The following is an 18,469-nucleotide window of genomic DNA, read 5'->3' as shown; positions in this document are numbered from 1 at the left end:
TCAGGGAACTTTCAGTTGGAACCTTGCCCACCACCTGGGTCACAAGAGCTCACTCCAGTCTCATATGCCTTAAAGAAATTATTTTTTTCAGGCATTTTCATTCAATCTTTATCAAATAATAACTTAATTCAGAAATATGTCAGAAATATGTGCTGCTAAAAAAATCATAATTTTTGAAATGTTGAAGACATGTTGGAAGTTTTAAATACACGTTAACACAATGGTTGAAGTTGAGCAGTACCGCTCCACCATGTGTTGTCCTACATGCATTTGTCCCTGTTCCTGTAATCTAGATAATGCAATAATGGTTCTGTTTCCTGGTGCTGGAGGAGAGTCATGAATTTATCATTTTGTTTTTTCTGATGATTCTCTGCGGCAAAACAGGATGTCAGCCATGTAAAATGATTGATTGATATTACGCTTCGTATTCATGTCTTCCAGCAGCTTGTTAATACAGACAGACGACTTGGCTATTGATATGCAGTGTTGATATGTGACGGGGAAAAAGCCTTCAAGGTTCTGTTTGTTATGTGCATATGTTATGAGCTGCAGGAAAGAGTTTGAAACATGCATAGTCCCTTCCTCATGCAATGTTTGAGTGTCAGTCATGTGCTTTTATGGTGATTTGAACTTTTCTTGAAAGATCATACAAACTTGGATAATTGTGGATGTGATATTATTTTTTCAATTTCTGCTTTATGTGTCACCTGTCGTTCTTCACAGATGAAACTCTTTCCTTCCACTGGCGCTTGTCTGAAATGAATAAGGGAAATGAATATTCATTAAGTCGTACTGATGTTTTTAATATGTTAACATTTATGGTGTTTTTCTACACTCCAGACTTGTGTAATATCAGTTGTGTGGCATAGGCTTCAGGGATTCAGTTTTGAAAGGTGCATTTGTTATTCCTGCAATTTTCTGTCTTTTTATTATCCGTAAAAGGATTTAAGTGGGTATCAGATGGACACACAGGCTGCAGAGAGTGAATGTAGCATGACTGCATTCAGTCATGGTTTAGCTGCTTAATGCTAGTAATGGCAAACTAGGTCATGAGTGAGTGAGTGAATGTTTAAAGTCATGAAATAGGAAAATGGTAGAACTTAATCTCAGTCAATTTGTCAATCAAATCATTATGATTTAACTAATGATGACTGTCATTAAAACCTCACTCACTCGAGTAGACAGTTGTCTTGAAAATACCTTATATGGAAGACACATACCTGAGTGTGTGAAACGTGAAGACATGCGTACATCAGAACACAGCTCTAACTGAACATGCCCCAGGCCATCTTATCTTCCAGCAACCCTTGAACTTTAACAACTGGGCAGACAGGTTAAGACAATAATGTGTGTATCTCAAGTACTCAATTCATATCATTCTTATCATGTTGAGATCCCTACCAAGGAAGGATGAGGATTGTTTCATGTGCAAGTTCAGAGCCGGATGCCCCGCTGTAGTAAACTATCTCTTATAGGTCCCTGATGGGATCCTTCTTGACCTATGCACAGGACAGTTAAGTGATAAGTCCCGAATGAAGTGTTCGAACTGTTAAATGATGAGAATATGCCTGCCATATGTGAAAAATGTGTCAAATAGCTTTGTACTGCTATACTGAGGGTGTTGTCTGTAGGAAGCCATATTGTCCTTAATTGCTGTTTTGATCGATGGTTCTTTCTCGCAGCTGATAGAAATGTATTGATAGGGATTGATTGTCAATAAAAAATGGAAATTATTTGCTTAGGGGAGGGTATGACAGTTCTATCAGGGCTATTACGTAACACATTTCCTCTAATGAACAAATTGGCATATAGAAGCCAGGGTTTCATGGGACTTGTACAATCCAATTTGTTGTCAATATGAATCAGTTGCAAAGATGGTTATTGGGATTGCTCAGTGATGGGGCTAAATGAATGAGGTCCCATGATATACGGAAGGTAATAGAACATGGCCCTACCGTACCCTACAGCTATGATCCTGGTTTAGAACTGACGAATACTGTTTTTGTGTAAATTACTATTAATACATATAAAATGTATAAAAAGTATTTCTGTCCTGTTTTGTCCTTGGACACACACCAATGTCTGCAGTGGCAATTCTATCAGCAGTTCTGTAAGAAAGTGAGAATCTGGAGGAAAGGCTGCATGTTTACATTCCTGTTCATTTTGTTTCAGCATGCAGTGTTAAAAGTGCATTATCTGACATTACTTTACCTAAGAATGTATGCTAGGAGTATTAGATACAGGTTTCTACGTGCGAGTGACATTAGTTCTATTAGTGTTCAATGTTTGCATCAAAGTCTTTTCATGGGTAGATACAAAATATAAGTTTTAAGTAACATAACTACATTTTGAGAAATATACCTGGCTTATGGACCCCTCCTTCATTGGTAGAAATTAACCAGAAATGTTTTATGTTAGAGCAACTGGCGTAAAAGTGCCAATTTATGTCCCATTTCTTACTTGTCCTGACCCTTTCTATGTTTTATTGCAGGTTTCACCAACCTCTCCTTACAGGACCAGATGAACCTCCTGCAGCACTCCTGGCTGGAGATCCTGTGTCTCAACCTAGTGTTCAGGTCTTGTCCTTACAATGGTTCACTCAGCTTCGCAGAGGACCTCAAGGTGTCCCATGAACTAGCCAAAACTTACAATGTACCCACAGAGTTTGATTCTCTTACAAGGAAACTGTGCAAGAAGTTTACATATCTTGGTGTGAGCAAAGAGGAATATGTGCTTCTGAAGGCGATCACTCTATGCAACATAGGTAAGTGAAGTTAAATAATATAGTTGTCTCCCCATTTCTTTAAATTCAGGCCAGGATGAGTTCCTTTTGCCTTTGATGTAATCAGTTGGCTGCTTAGTAAGCAATAAAATGATATGGTCACTGACTAGGAACCATCGAGACCAGGTTGAGTTCATGTTAACTGCCCAGATGGTGGATTTGAATACTTTCACTAAGCAGCCATTATAAGAGTACTCATTCAGTATGGTGTTTGTGCCTGTTAAAAACTTTATCAGGTCCTGGGTCCTCAAGGTTAAAGACTATAGTACTTTATACTAAAGACCCTCAGACATGTGTCATGTTTAGCATTAGCACTATGTCAAGATTTCCTTGACTGTCATCATAAATTTTGAACATGCTGAGACAGTATTGTTTTTGAAAAAGATGTGTTAAGCTGTTATTAACTAGAGTGTTTCCCCAGCAGATGTGGTGGCAGAGGTAACAGATTCAGTTCAGACTCTGCAGGAAAAGCTTCAGGACTCACTCATGGAGATCATAAAGATCAGACATGCTGGCAACATGCGCCGTCTGGGACAGCTGTTTCTGCTCCTACCCCCTATAACACACATCAAACTTCTGGCCAAGCAGTTCTGGTTTGACATGAAGAAAGATGGACGTGTCATCATGCACAAACTTTTCTTAGAAATGCTGGAGGCAGATTCCTGAGGAAAGTGTTCTGGCCAACTTGTGGGGCCATTCATAATTTCTACAGCATCTAGGGAACATGTCATCTTGAGGTAGCCTGCTAGATAGGACACTGAGGAGGATTACCTGCTTGTAGGCTCATGAACAAGGAACAGGATGAGCACATTCTCTTTGTATACTGTGTGATATTCACTCATGGAATCTACAAGTAACCACTGGTAAAGTTAAGGGATTGTGTGTAACCATATGAAAGGTATCAGGTTGTAAACTAGAAAAGGATCTTGTTTGTGTTGACTGTGTTAAAACAAGATCACTGTACTCAGAAGGATTACTATGGATATAGAAGTATTGGACTACCAGCTATGTCCAAGCATCAGTGATAATGTATATATCTGTGTGTGTGTCCATGTGACCCCTTCCAATTCCATTCCTGTCATGCAACAGTAGTGCTTCCCGCAGCAGTGGCTGTAGGCAGAGAGGTAGAGCAAACCACAATCAAATAAAGCAGTCTGCTCCTGCACAGACTGGACATCTGGTTCTTCACAGGCAAAACATCTGGTTCTGCAGGGACAGACGTCTGCTCCTGCATGGACTAGACGTCTGGTTCTGCCTGGGCTTGATGTCTGTCTCTGCACATGCTGGATGTCTGTATCTGCACGTTCTAGACTCAGACTAAGCTGACAGAGACCAGGTAGGCAAAAGTGTGGTCAGGTGGATTACATATCATCCCAATCACAAACTGGTCAGATGGGCAAACTCATTCAACCTCAACCAAATGGCATCTCATCCAATGGGTGATGCAGCTAAATGGCATGAGATGGTTCTTGTACCTTGAACATGTACAACATCTATGCAGAAATCACAGGACAATGTACTCATGCATGTTAGCAGTTTGGAGCAGGACATTTCTGAGATTATCTTCCATCATCGTGTTGGTAGGGCCGACCTTGGCTCCTGTCCTTGGGTGTCCTAGAACTGACCTCATCGTCATCACCAACCAGCTCCAACACCAAAGTTCTTGTATGGCATTAAAGCTACCCTGAACAATCAAGCCAAAGTTAACCATATCAAATATATTGTTGTGAATTTATCATCATGAATTATCTATGGATTGGGCAGACAGCAAGGGAATGGTCATTGTTTGGTGTTAAAGCTTGGAGACACTGACTCAGGTTGAATGTGTTCCCACAAAGGCAGCACTCATGGTATCTCTGTTCATCATAAATTTTGGTGTCAGATGTGCAGTTTACGCCACCGTAGAGATGCCAGTGACACAGTCCTTGCTATGTTGGTTTTCTTCTGCCTTGGCTTTATTACATGGTCATGAAGTGTTTTTATAGTCACTATTTCTGGGCCAGTCAACTGAGGATCATCTCTATTTTGATAATATCTGTGGTGTTGTATAAGTACCATATCCAATGTTTAAAAGTGCCTTTGTCACACGTAACACTGATTTTTTTCAAAATACCAAATTCGGATTGCACAAGGGGACAAGTTTCATCAAAAATGCATGTCACCTCTAAACTGTACTTTCTCTACTGTTTGTGTAAATCGTGAAATTATGTTCTAACAACTCTTTGATTATGTCCAGTGGGACTAGACCTTCCCAGGCAATGTTCAAATTGCAAATTCAGGCACTGATTGCATTGAATATGGTAATTATCAAAGAAAGAGAAGTAATTAAGAACCTGCTAAAAGACTGTTACAAATTCAAACTGTGGCATTTAGAGGACGAGTGGCTATATTTTTAGAAGCCATGTTTTAATTGTGTTAGCTTTTGAGTTTTATGGATTTGTTCAATCAGGTGTGTAAGATATGCAAAAGGAAAAAAGGTTATTTCTCTTTGAAGATTTTACTTTGAAAATTGTGTCACTGCCTAACCTTGCCAAGTCAGACTGCATTTGAGGGAATTTACATCTTTCACCCTTTAGACGTTAGTTGCGGAACAGCAGTTATACATGCATTTGAACTGTTAGTGGCTAGCATGCCAAAGTGTGCTGTTTTTAATCAAACTTCCCCATAACTGATAGTCATCTAGGACCAGCTGTTGATTCCAGTGTTAGATGACATGTTACTGCATTTTATTTCTAGTTTTGGTACCTTGTTGTAGTTAATGTTGTTTATAGTTGATGACAAATGTTATGACACTTGTTAATCTTTCCAGTGGGTTACCACCTTCTCATTAAGTGGTTTTTTTAATGTATTTTATTATGTTTTGTGTTGTGTGCTAGTGTGCTAGTGTGTGTGTGTGTGTACTAGGAACAAGATTAATATGTATAGTGCATGTCGTGAGGCTGATAGAGGTGCCTAAAGTGACTATTACTTACATGTGGGAGTTAAGTATTGATGTTTCTGAAAAAGTTAAGACAATGATGGATTTCAACTTGGATTTTCATCACTGAAAACAAAATAATGTCAAAGAATGATGGACGTTTTTCCAAATATAATTATCTGCAATTATACTGATACAAATTTACGATGGAAAAAATCATGAAATTAGAACATGAAATCTATACTGCTCATTTTTGTTTGTACAACTTTAACATAGTCGCAAGCCATCAATAGTTATAGCCAGGTTTACATTGAAGCATGTCTGTTTTGTTCTGACTTTGCAAATCTGAACAGTTGACTTCGGAGTGTTTGTCCTAATATGAGGACAGGCCTTGTCTTACAGAGGACAGGTTTATCCACCAGAGGACAGGATGGTTAAGAGAGGATGAGATGCACCGTCAACTGATTTCAGGATTCTGGAAACTACTGTGTTGCCTGATTCCAGAGATGATGTGTTATCTGTGTCTGAAGATGTTACTTTAAGTGTCCTTTACCTTGAGTTGCTCCTACTCTGTTCGTTTGGATCAAGCGGCTCTGCTTGTCGCCAGGGACAATGCTTGCCGACTTCCACAACTTGGATTCCAGCTGCTTGTGATCATTGGTTTCTTCAAACTGTACTTTGTTACCAAAGACTCACAGATCTTGACAAGTATGCAACATCTAGGAATCCTTATCCAAGAACACAAGTTAACATGAAGTTTACTAGACATTGATTTTGTATGCTTTTATGACATTGTTATGTTGAACTGTGTGATAGAGCAACGACGTGATAAGGAAATCGATGCAAATTTTGTCACTTATTCCCATCAAATGGGAACTGTTTGTTTCACCTGTCAGTAGTGTACCTTTAGGCAACTATAGACATCAATGTTATAGCATTCTGACTAGTGTGTGAATTACAGAGGCCTTTGATAAGGATTGATGGACTTGTTACAGGTGCACCATAGACAGAGTCCAAGATACTCCTTGTATCTGAGGAATCGGTGTATGTGTGATTGTGATTCTGTCTTTGTTATGCCCTGATTGAATGTGAGTGTCTTCAGAGTGCACCTTAGACAGGTAGCATCAGTGTTGCCTGGTCCACTAACAAAGTCCTATTGAAATGTTGAAGTTTAAGCATGTATCCTACAGTTATCTCTTGCAATCTCAGTATTGTCGCATTCCTCCCCCTCCCACACCCACAACCACCACCCACTCCCAACCGTCCAACACACTGAATGTCCTGAAACAATGTCCTAAATTTATTTTTGTGTGTATTTTCTAGAATCTGCTCATTCATAGTCAGTCTTCTTTCGTTGTCTCTTATCCTGTGATTGATCACAAGCAGTAGAAACAGAAGCAAGGAGACAGCAATTGCCCTACCGATCTTGTAGTGAATCCACGTTTGCTCGCAGTATGTCACTCAATTTCCTGTAGACACCTGCAAGACAAATTTGTATTGTTCAAGAGTGGAACATATCTGGAAAATCGTTTCAGGCAAATGGAAGGGAAAGAAAATGATTAAGAGATTCAGTCTTGTCATTATGCCCATGGTTAAAAGGTTCCTAACATATCCATCACCATTTATTTCAAGTTAGAGAATTTCAAGCCGCCTTGGTTCAAAACATCCTGCATTCATTCTTGATCAGTTTAAAGGCAGCAACCATTCTTATCCTATTCTGTTTGTCACATTGTCACCGTTTCAGTTTACTGTTCCAACTTTTGTCCACATTTTGTTTGGCAACTGTCATGCTGTAAGAGTTTGTGTTGAACATGTCAAAAGGTTCATTGTCATCTTCATAGTAGACAGAAAAATGAAAGCGAACTAAACAATGCAAAAAGAATCCTCTTGTCCTGTGACCTCTGTTACGTTGTGTCTGGTGCGTTTCTATACATTTCTGTGTGGGCTTGACCACTTGACACTTTCCCTATGTTAATCATGTCAAACCATGGTCACATGATCGTCTTGGTCATGTTATCATGTCAGTATTCTTGTTAGATAGTCCAAAAGATCGAGAGCATATCACTACACCCTGTTTCATTGCTGACACAAGCTACCATCAAGTTTCATTTACGCATACATGTACCCTCCCATTATTGTAGAAAGTGTAGCTGTGATGGGGAGTGTATCCCTATCCTGGAAGATGTGTAAGGTAATTAAGTACCCATAGACTCACAGAGAAGCAGCTTAGCCACCCAAGATGCATACACACATACTGTAGACCTGTAGCAACAAGCTCTGCTTGTCCTGCTCGGGGTAGATTCTCAGATGAGTACATGAAACATTCCTGACTTTATTGATATTTTCAGCCTCTCAGTCTCCTTTGCCCTGATAGTGTTGGGCGTAGGCGACTGGGAACCAAACCAAGTATTTATTGCATAAACGTGTTGGTGTTTGGAGTTACCCACTTTGTGATATTTTCAGGTTGCCATCGTTAGATATAAGATGGCTGACTGTTGGAGTGTTATATTGTATTAGAGTGTCATATTTATCAGGTATGCAAACAAGAGTTTATGTATCATGTCATAATCCCATCAGTGCCCAGCACCTTTGTCAAAGATTTCACTTTGGTTCTGCTGGAAGGATGAATTTCATTTTACCAGGTGTTTAAGATGGTAAAGAAGGGTCAGGTGATTTCTTGTCGTAAATTATGTCCCAAATATCTATTGTGCTAAAATATGAACTAAACATACAGCGACTGCGGAATTGATGGAGTCGTTGAACCATGACTGATAGCTGTTGGTGCTGTGCACTGATGCTCATACACATTACCCAGTTCCCAAGTTTCATAGGGTTCCTTTATTTTTGTATACACACCAGAGTTGGAATACACTATGTCACAGAGTTTATTGTTCATATCCAAACAAGAGTCTTTTCAGTTGTCCATATGAACTTGTAAACCAGATTACTGTTTTTGTTGCTTTTATGTTACTAGAATTCAGGCCTTTTCCAGGCCCAAATCTCTTTGCTTTCTGCTTTCCTAGATCACTCCCAGCTTTGGCATGTGCCAGACAACGAGCAACTGCTAGGTCTGCTTTCAAGATCTTTGGAGATCCTAAGTTTTCTGAGTGGAATATGTTGTCTGCTTTGAGTTGATTAGTATGTCTTCTCACCTACCAAACTGAATGTTGGAAAGAATATAAAATCGATCATGTGTTTTGATATTGATGATGTCTTTGTTATTGGAATGCTTGACAACATTGTCCAATCGTTGAAAGTAAGAAGATCTAAGCAGTTGCATAGTGATTATTGATTATTACGTATTGTATATTAAGACCCCAATTATAAACACATATTATATATATATGCATGCTTCTTCTCCCTTTGACCCCTCAATGGTAGTATTTGCTTGTTTTGATTTGCTAACATGTACAACATGACTTATTTCCTTCTACTTACATATATCACATACCTTTGGAAATATTCAGTTTCTGTCCTGTAGTCAAATATTTACCACATTTACAACTAATTAGGTAATGTGCTATGGAATTGTCAGAATTTGAGTGGATAAGTTTGTTTTATAAAAATTATTTTTATTTTTGCTCCAATTTGTTTGTGTCTGGAGTTTTTTTCTAGCAAAGTGTGTTTACATTACTCAGTGTTAATCCTTTCAGATAGTAGGGTTTTATTACTTGTACACAATGTTATATTGTTATGTAAGATTTTCGCTATGTAATGAAGTGATTGATTTTATAGATTTGAAAGAGTTACTTTTTGAAAGCTTTTAGATAGAAATGTTAACTGTTGGTTTTATTTTTGATGTTATTTTCCAAGCCAATTGTCACTGAATTCTTGTAAGAATGTGGCCTTAGAAGGCCAATATGTTTGTCATGTTGATGTACGATGTTTTGACAATCAGCATGAACTTACAATTATTTCACCTAGGCCTTCTTCTCCAAAATAGTCTTAGCATTATAATCATCATGTCTTGTGGTGGTGCTACGATAACCTTGGGGAACAAGGCCCGGTTTGGTAATTGTTTGCAGTCAAGTTTACATGATGTCGCCAAGACCACAAATATATGACAGACTTAGTCCAGCAGTTACTAGTGGTTTGATACATCTGTGAGGACTATTTACATATCATCCAGTTAAGTCCCCATTCTTACTTGAGTTGTCATGGTGATCAACCTTGTGATGCCTAATATGAGTAGAATCAGGTCCCCATCAGAGGAGTCGGGAATTTGACCCTTTCTGCTGGGCCCAACTCTAGAAGTCAGGATCTGAATGAAAATAACTCGGAAACCTCAAATCTAAAGGCTGTGATGTTAATATTGCCTTTTTTCTCTCCCTTTTTTGAACAAGCAAACATGACTCAAAATTGCACATTGTATTCTTTGTTAGTTTCCAATCCTTGAGAATGCTTTTCTGAAAATCTATTGTACTCTCAACTCTGGAAAGTCATACCACATTGAGCTATTTTGCAAACCTCATAGGGACTTATGCAGTGTTCTCACTATCAATGTTAGAAACATATTTCCATGATTAGATTTATGATGATGCAGCATTATCCAGTTTCTTTGATCCACATTCTAATTTCCTGATCTGAAAGACAAGGACATTGTTATAAAGTGCTGTTTATTGATTAGTAGTATAGACATGCCTTCATTCAGCGGTATCAGTTTTCAACACGATGTCAAGAGACCCTTAAGTTTTATCAGTGTTGGGTTTAATGAAACATTGTCTGAAAACTACATAAGTGTTTATCATACATTAATTTAATTTTTTGCAAATGAGTCATTTGCTCTCCGACCTAATTTTATTTCCTCTTTGAACTGAAAATAATTTTTAGTTGTTTTTTAATAGTATAATTGGTGAGAACACTGGGTATTTACATTAATTCCTATCATAAAAGTATCATTAGCTAGTATTCCACCCTTGGTAGTGATGAAAAGTGGACAAAGTAGGATGGAGCTATGAATGATTTCATTGGCTCTTGGGAACTACCTTGTTGAAACTGTATGGAACTGAACTTCACATCATCTGATATCATTGGGAGGGAAGGGAACTCAAATTGATCTCGATATGTTATGTTTATTTATTTTTGTAGGCCAGTTAAGGCCAGATGTTTTATACCTTGTGCACCAAGACAAATGACCTTCCCAGATTGCCGCGGGGTACCATGATAGTTTAACTCAGTTTAAACGATATTTTCACGATCACAAGATACGCTTGCAATCCTTTGATAGGAACGAATCTCGTAGCCAAGTAATTTGTGACCGGTTGAATTTGTCACGGCGGTCCTACGGCAATCTGGAAAGGTATTGTTTGGTGTCTGAAGCAATACTCATGACCTCATATCTCCACTCTACTTTGTCCGTCAATGTCCGACTCCTCTGATGTGTTCAGTATAAAGCTGCAACCGTGTCTTGTGCCTTCTGTCTGTCTCTGGCCCAGCCCGCCATTTCTTGTGCCATCCCGTCTGTCACGTAGGTAACTCAGCCCAGAAGGCTAGCGTTTCCAGAGCCTGTTAGGCTCTCACAGTCTTGTTTAACCCAGGCAAAGAATCACACCCTGCCTGCGCTAAGCAAGACCTTTATAGCCTAATCAGGTCCAAGGCTGGACTAACAAGGCTCCCGTCAGACTCCACCACCAGCGAGTCCTGACAGAATCACTGAGGTGCCTCACAGCCCTCAGGGATAAACGACTCAGCCACGTCCTGAAGGTTTATCACATTTGCAGTCTTATTTTAGATGTTGATTTCTCTTGTTGATATATTTATCGGATGTTTTTTTTAAGGAGATGCCAGGTTTGTTGAGTGTATATAGCAATAAAAGGATGAAATTTATTAAGCTTGTTTTTCATTTGTATCCATTGATTTATTTGCTCTTGTGTAAGTTTTGATAATGGTAATGCCTGAGTGTTACATTATCATCACAGAGTTCCCGCGAGCATGGACATTGAGGAACAACATTGACATTGACAACACGATAATGTCCAATTGCTCAGAGACGTAAGAGGCAGTTCTACATCAATTTGAATAATTAAGTATTTGTTACATGTACTGAAGACGTTTGTTTTCCTCCAGTGCTCATTTCGGAGAGCTAAATATCCTTTCGCTGGGACACTCTCATCAGCAGTGAGTCGTTACTGTAATTATGTCATGTCCATCAGGACATAATTCCAGGAAGCCATAAAAGCAGGCCTTAACCGAATATTCTATTAAATCGGTACAGGACGTCCTGATACATTATTTATCATCGTCAAGCAGACATCAAGTCCTGGTTCGAGGTACAGGCACGCCATGCCCCACAGCAACCAGTTCTCTGCCTCTGAAGGCAACATTAAGGTTGGGAAATAACCTGACGAACATGTACCATGCAGGTTTTATGGTCAATTATCTGTTGTGGTAGCCTGAGCAGCCCATCAATATAAACTGACTGCAGTTTTCTTGCCAGGCACGAAGACATCGACCTTGTATCGATCGTCAGCTTTCGCCGTGATTACGCCCTCGGCTGCTCTGGCCCTTTGCTGATGAACCCCTGGGATCGATGACGCTGTGTGCTGGGTCGCTTCAACCATGTAGGTGTATTTGTCTACTTGTGAGTGGGAGGCATGAAACAATTGTATTAAATTGACAATCGACACGCTCTTTAAGCTTCGTTTAATATAATTAGCATAGAAACTTTTACAAGAATATTGATCTTGTCAAAAATACTATAGGATTTTTAAGATCTTGACGTAGACGCGGCTGGCTTTCGAATTAGGCCCACGACCAGCCACGAGGCAATGCTCTCCTGATTATATTGCTCTCAAGATTCTAGCATTAGATTTGAAAGCAACTTGATTGCATTATTGGTAACTGGTTTCCATGAATGCGGGTCGGTTTGAAGTAGGGACCGTTAAGATTATCTTCCAACAATGTTTGTATTGTGTAAATCGTCACCCACTGAGCAAATGCTGACTGCTATGGTAAAACAATACAAGTCGATTCGATTGATAAAATAACCAGGTTCTTGTTCGGGGCATCAAGTTTAGTGGTGCTTTCTTCCGAACGAATTATTTCTCCTTTGAGCTGGCAGTTTTAAATAGTTTTTATTTCCCAGAATTTCGAGATCTCTTCGGTACCAAAAGGTTTAACTACATAAACATGTCTCAAAGCCTAAGAAGACATCAAAGGACGGGGTGGACGTCTGGCAAGATTGTTAGAAACGGCTACTGATGGAGACGGATTGTATCAGAATCCAAGCTGATGTATATTATTGTAGGTAGTCTGTTGAGTGTTAAGCGTCTAAAGAGGATTACAATCGAGTTCCAGATCAAAAGGACCCGTTCACGATACAAATGAACAGGAATGGAGAACACCGATGATCTACAACACTGTATTATCTCTTAGAAATTCTTGTAAGTAAGGACGATGATTGCTTCCGATCGGCTGATGACGCTGATTACTTGTTCAGCAGAACGTCATCTGAATCATGAAGCTTTGGTCTTGTAGCGCTAGGCTGTACCATTGAGTTTCTCAATAATATACATAATGCATTCGCTGTCTCAAATCCATTTCGTGTCAACGATCCTTCGATTTTTATTTCATTGGCATACTGGCTGGACCTTCCAGAAGTGTTTGTTATTGTCTAGCTGCCATTACTAATCTGATTGATCAATTATATTCCTAATGCCGTCGTGTATAAAATACGCAAATGTGAAAACTCTGAACAATGATAACGTTTAAATGTATTACATATTTCTGCATTCAACAATAGGAATAATCCATTAAGTAAATACCCGATTCCTCTCACTGCGGTGAAATCCATGTACGATACATATTGTCGTATGTGTTCATACATCTAATTGGTCTTCAGAAACCCAAGCTTGTAAGATGCAACTAACGGGATCGGGTGGTCAGGCTCCCTGACTTGGCTGATGCCTGTCATCGTATGATGCGACTAACGGGATCGGGAGGTCAAGCTCGCTGACTTGGTTGATGCAATCGCAATTGCGAACATCGATGCTTGTGATGTCAATCTCTGGATTGTCTGGCTCAGGCTCGAATATTTCCAGGCCGCCGGCCACAATATAGCTGGAATTGTGCTGAGTGCGTTGTTAAACAACAAACAAGACACACGATACAGAATACAATCGGTTAACGTTGCACTGCAGTTACGCACATATATAGAATAGAAAGGAAATGTCAAATGCTAAACACATATGCTTTACCATTTAGATGTTGTTATCCAGCAATAAAACAACGGGATTAATGTTTACAGACTTATTAACGTAACGTCTATGTTCATTAGAAGAGACAGCGAGTGCACAGTCTAACCATCGTACAAAACAAAGTCAAATTATATCTGCTAATACAGCCAGCGTATTATTCTCATTCCCATGACAGTACAGCCATGTCGGGACAAATTGAAAAAGTGCGGGATCATAAGTGATTGCAGCACGTGAAATGCTCTTGACGTGTTTGGAAGGTAGGACTGGTCTCTGTTGGGTAATCATTGCTGGTGTGGAGAATTGGAGACTTCCTAAGTGTTCTATGCCGTGAGCAGTCCGTCAAAGGATATATGGACAGATAGATGCTTTCTGTGAACAGTTATTCTCCTGTCAGAACTGATTACCACAGAACTATGTTGTATCTATGTTACATAGGACACTGTATGTGTCTACCCAACCTCCATGTCAGACACTGTATGTGTCTACACAACCTCCATGTCACATAGGACACAGTATGTGTCTACCCAACCTCCATGTCACATAGGACACTGTATGTGTCTACACAACCTCCATGTCACATAGGACACAGTATGTGTCTACCCAACCTCCATGTCACATAGGACACTGTATGTGTCTACCCAACCTCGATGTCACATAGGACACTGTATGTGTCTACCCAACCTCCATGTCACATAGGACACTGTATGTGTCTACCCAACCTCCATGTCAGACACTGTATGTGTCTACACAACCTCCATGTCACATAGGACACAGTATGTGTCTACCCAACCTCCATGTCACATAGGACACTGTATGTGTCTACCCTACCTCCATGTCACATAGGACACTGTATGTGTCTACCCAACCTCCATGTCACATAGGACACTGTATGTGTCTACCCAACCTCCATGTCACATAGGACACTGTATGTGTCTACCCAACCTCCATGTAACATAGGACACTGTATGTGTCTACCCAACCTCCATGTCACATAGGACACTGTATGTGTCTACCCAACCTCCATGTCACATAGGACACTGTATGTGTCTACCCAACCTCCATGTAACATAGGACACTGTATGTGTCTACCCAACCTCCATGTCACATAGGGCACTGTGTGTGTCTTCCCAACCTCCATGTCACATAGGACACTGTATGTGTCTACCCAACCGCCATGTCACATAGGGCACTGTGTGTGTCTACCCAACCTCCATGTAACATAGGACACTGTATGTGTCTACCCAACATCCATGTCAGACACTGTATCTGTCTACACAACCTCCATGTCACATAGGACACTGTATGTGTCTACCCAACCTCCATGTCACATAGGACACTGTATGTGTCTACCCAACCTCCATGTAACACAGGACACTGTATGTGTCTACCCAACCTCCATGTCACATAGGACACTGTATGTGTCTACCCAACCTCCATGTCACATAGGACACTGTATGTGTCTACCCAACCTCCATGTCACATAGGGCACTGTATGTGTCTACCCAACCTCCATGTAACATAGGACACTGTATGTGTCTACCCAACCTCCATGTCACATAGGGCACTGTATGTGTCTACCCAACCTCCATGTCACATAGGACACTGTATGTGTCTTCCCAACCTCCATGTCACATAGGACACTGTATGTGTCTACCCAACCTCCATGTAACATAGGACACTGTATGTGTCTACCCAACCTCCATGTCACATAGGACACTGTATGTGTCTACCCAACCTCCATGTCACATAGGACACTGTATGTGTCTACCCAACCGCCATGTCACATAGGGCACTGTGTGTCTCTACCCAACCTCCATGTAACATAGGACACTGTATGTGTCTACCCAACCTCCATGTCACATAGGGCACTGTATGTGTCTACACAACCTCCATGTAACATAGGACACTGTATGTGTCTACCCAACCTCCATGTCACATAGGGCACTGTATGTGTCTACCCAACCTCCATGTCACATAGGACACTGTATGTGTCTTCCCAACATCCATGTCACATAGGACACTGTATGTGTCTACCCAACCTCCATGTAACATAAGACACTGTATGTGTCTACCCAACCTCCATGTCACATAGGGCACTGTATGTGTCTACCCTACCTCCATGTCACATAGGACACTGTATGTGTCTACCCAAGCTCCATGTCACATAGGACACTGTATGTGTCTACCCAACCTCCATGTCACATAGGACACTGTATGTGTCTACCCGACCTTCATGTCACATAGGACACTGTATGTGTCTACCCGACCTCCATGTCACTCACATAGGACACTGTATGTGTCTACCCCATTAGACTGTAGCATAAAACGTAATGTGTGCCAACCACCCTGTAACATAGGACATGGTTAGTAACTGTCTACTCCATCACCCTGTAACATAGGACATGGTAAGTAACTGTCTACTCCATCACCCTGTAACATACGACATGGTAAGTGACAGTCTACTCCACCACCCTGTAACATAGGACATGGTAAATAACGGTCTACTCCACCACCCTGTAACATGGGACATGGTGAGTAACGGTCTACTCCACCACCCTGTAACATAGGACATGGTAAATAACGGTCTACTCCACCACCCTGTAACATAGGACATGGTAAATAACGGTCTACTCCATCACCCTGTAACAGGGGACATGGTAAATAACGGTCTACTCCATCACCCTGTAACAGGGGACATGGTAAGTAACGGTCTACTCCACCAACCTGTAACATGCGACATGGTGAGTAACTGTCTACTCCACCACCCTGTAACATAGGACATGGTAAGTAAGGGTCTACTCTACCACCCTGTAACACAGGACATGGTAAATTACGGTCTACTCCACCACCCTGTAACATAGGACATGGTAAGTAAGGGTCTACTCTACCACCCTGTAACATAGGACATGGTAAGTAACGGTCTACTCCACCACCCTGTAACATAGGACATGGTAAATAACGGTCTACTCCATCACCCTGTAACAAGGAACATGGTAAATAACGGTCTACTCCACCACCCTATAACATAGAACATGGTAAGTAACGGTCTACTCCACCACCCTGTAACATAGGACATGGTAAATAACGGTCTACTCCACCACCCTGTAACATAGGACATGGTTAGTCACGGTCTACTCCACCACCCTGTAACATATGACATGGTAAGTAACGGTCTACTCCACCACCCTGTAACATAGGACATGGTGAGTAACGGTTTACTCCACCACCCTGTACCATAGAACATGGTAAATAACGATCTACTCCATCACTCTGTAACAGGGGACATGGTAAATAACGGTCTACTCCATCACCCTGTAACAAGGGACATGGTAAGTAACGGTCTACTCCACCACCCTGTAACAAGGGACATGGTAAGTAACGGTCTACTCCACCACCCTGTAACATAGGACATGGTAAATAACGGTCTACTCCATCACCCTGTAACAAGGGACATGGTAAGTAACGGTCTACACCACCACCCTGTAACAGGGGACATGGTTAGTCACGGTCTACTCCACCACCCTGTAACATGGGACATGGTAAGTAACGGTGTACTCCATCACCCTGTAACATAGAACATGGTAAGTAACTATCTACTCCATCACCCTGTAACATAGGACATGGTAAGTAAGGGTCTACTCTACCACCCTGTAACACAGGACTTGGTAAATAACGGTCTACTCCACCACCCTGTAACATAGGACATGGTAAATAACGGTCTACTCCACCACCCTGTAACATAGGACATGGTTAGTCACGGTCTACTCCACCACCCTGTAACAAGGAACATGGTAAATAACGGTGTACTCTACCACCCTGTAACATAGGACATGGTAAATAACGGTCTACTCCACCACCCTGTAACATAGGACATGGTAAGTAACGGTCTACTCCACCACCCTGTAACATAGGACATGGTAAATAACGGTCTACTCCATCACCCTGTAACAAGGAACATGGTAAATAACGGTCTACTCCACCACCCTATAACATAGAACATGGTAAGTAACGGTCTACTCCACCACCCTGTAACATAGGACATGGTAAATAACGGTCTACTCCACCACCCTGTAACATAGGACATGGTTAGTCACGGTCTACTCCACCACCCTGTAACATATGACATGGTAAGTAACGGTCTACTCCACCACCCTGTAACATAGGACATGGTGAGTAACGGTTTACTCCACCACCCTGTACCATAGAACATGGTAAATAACGATCTACTCCATCACTCTGTAACAGGGGACATGGTAAATAACGGTCTACTCCATCACCCTGTAACAAGGGACATGGTAAGTAACGGTCTACTCCACCACCCTGTAACAAGGGACATGGTAAGTAACGGTCTACTCCACCACCCTGTAACATAGGACATGGTAAATAACGGTCTACTCCATCACCCTGTAACAAGGGACATGGTAAGTAACGGTCTACTCCACCACCCTGTAACAGGGGACATGGTTAGTCACGGTCTACTCCACCACCCTGTAACATGGGACATGGTAAGTAACGGTGTACTCCATCACCCTGTAACATAGAACATGGTAAGTAACTATCTACTCCATCACCCTG

The 18,469-nt window shown here is 41.0% G+C and overlaps 1 protein-coding gene across 5 annotated transcripts in view; it reads left to right on the top strand.

The window, feature by feature from the left end:
• Window positions 1-11,512, top strand: part of LOC139443350 (steroid hormone receptor ERR2-like) — a 57,198-nt gene extending 45,686 nt beyond the window's left edge. For 4 of the 5 annotated variants that reach the window (XM_071224337.1, XM_071224333.1, XM_071224335.1 and 1 more), the window contains exons 6-7: window positions 2,492-2,764; window positions 3,204-11,512. In XM_071224337.1, coding sequence (XP_071080438.1) covers window positions 2,492-2,764; window positions 3,204-3,448 — 518 coding nt within the window. In that variant the 3' untranslated portion in view covers window positions 3,449-11,512. The remainder of the gene's footprint in view (window positions 1-2,491; window positions 2,765-3,203) is intronic. The other variant, XM_071224334.1, reaches the window with a different exon arrangement.
• The last annotated feature ends 6,957 nt before the right edge of the window (window positions 11,513-18,469 follow it).

Source organism: Haliotis cracherodii, unplaced genomic scaffold, assembly GCF_022045235.1.
Source record: "Haliotis cracherodii isolate W230 unplaced genomic scaffold, xgHalCrac1.p SCAF_5, whole genome shotgun sequence".
Lineage (NCBI taxonomy): Eukaryota > Metazoa > Mollusca > Gastropoda > Lepetellida > Haliotidae > Haliotis > Haliotis cracherodii.
Note: the sequence above shows the minus strand (reverse complement) of the source record. Positions and strands in the feature narration are given on the sequence as shown.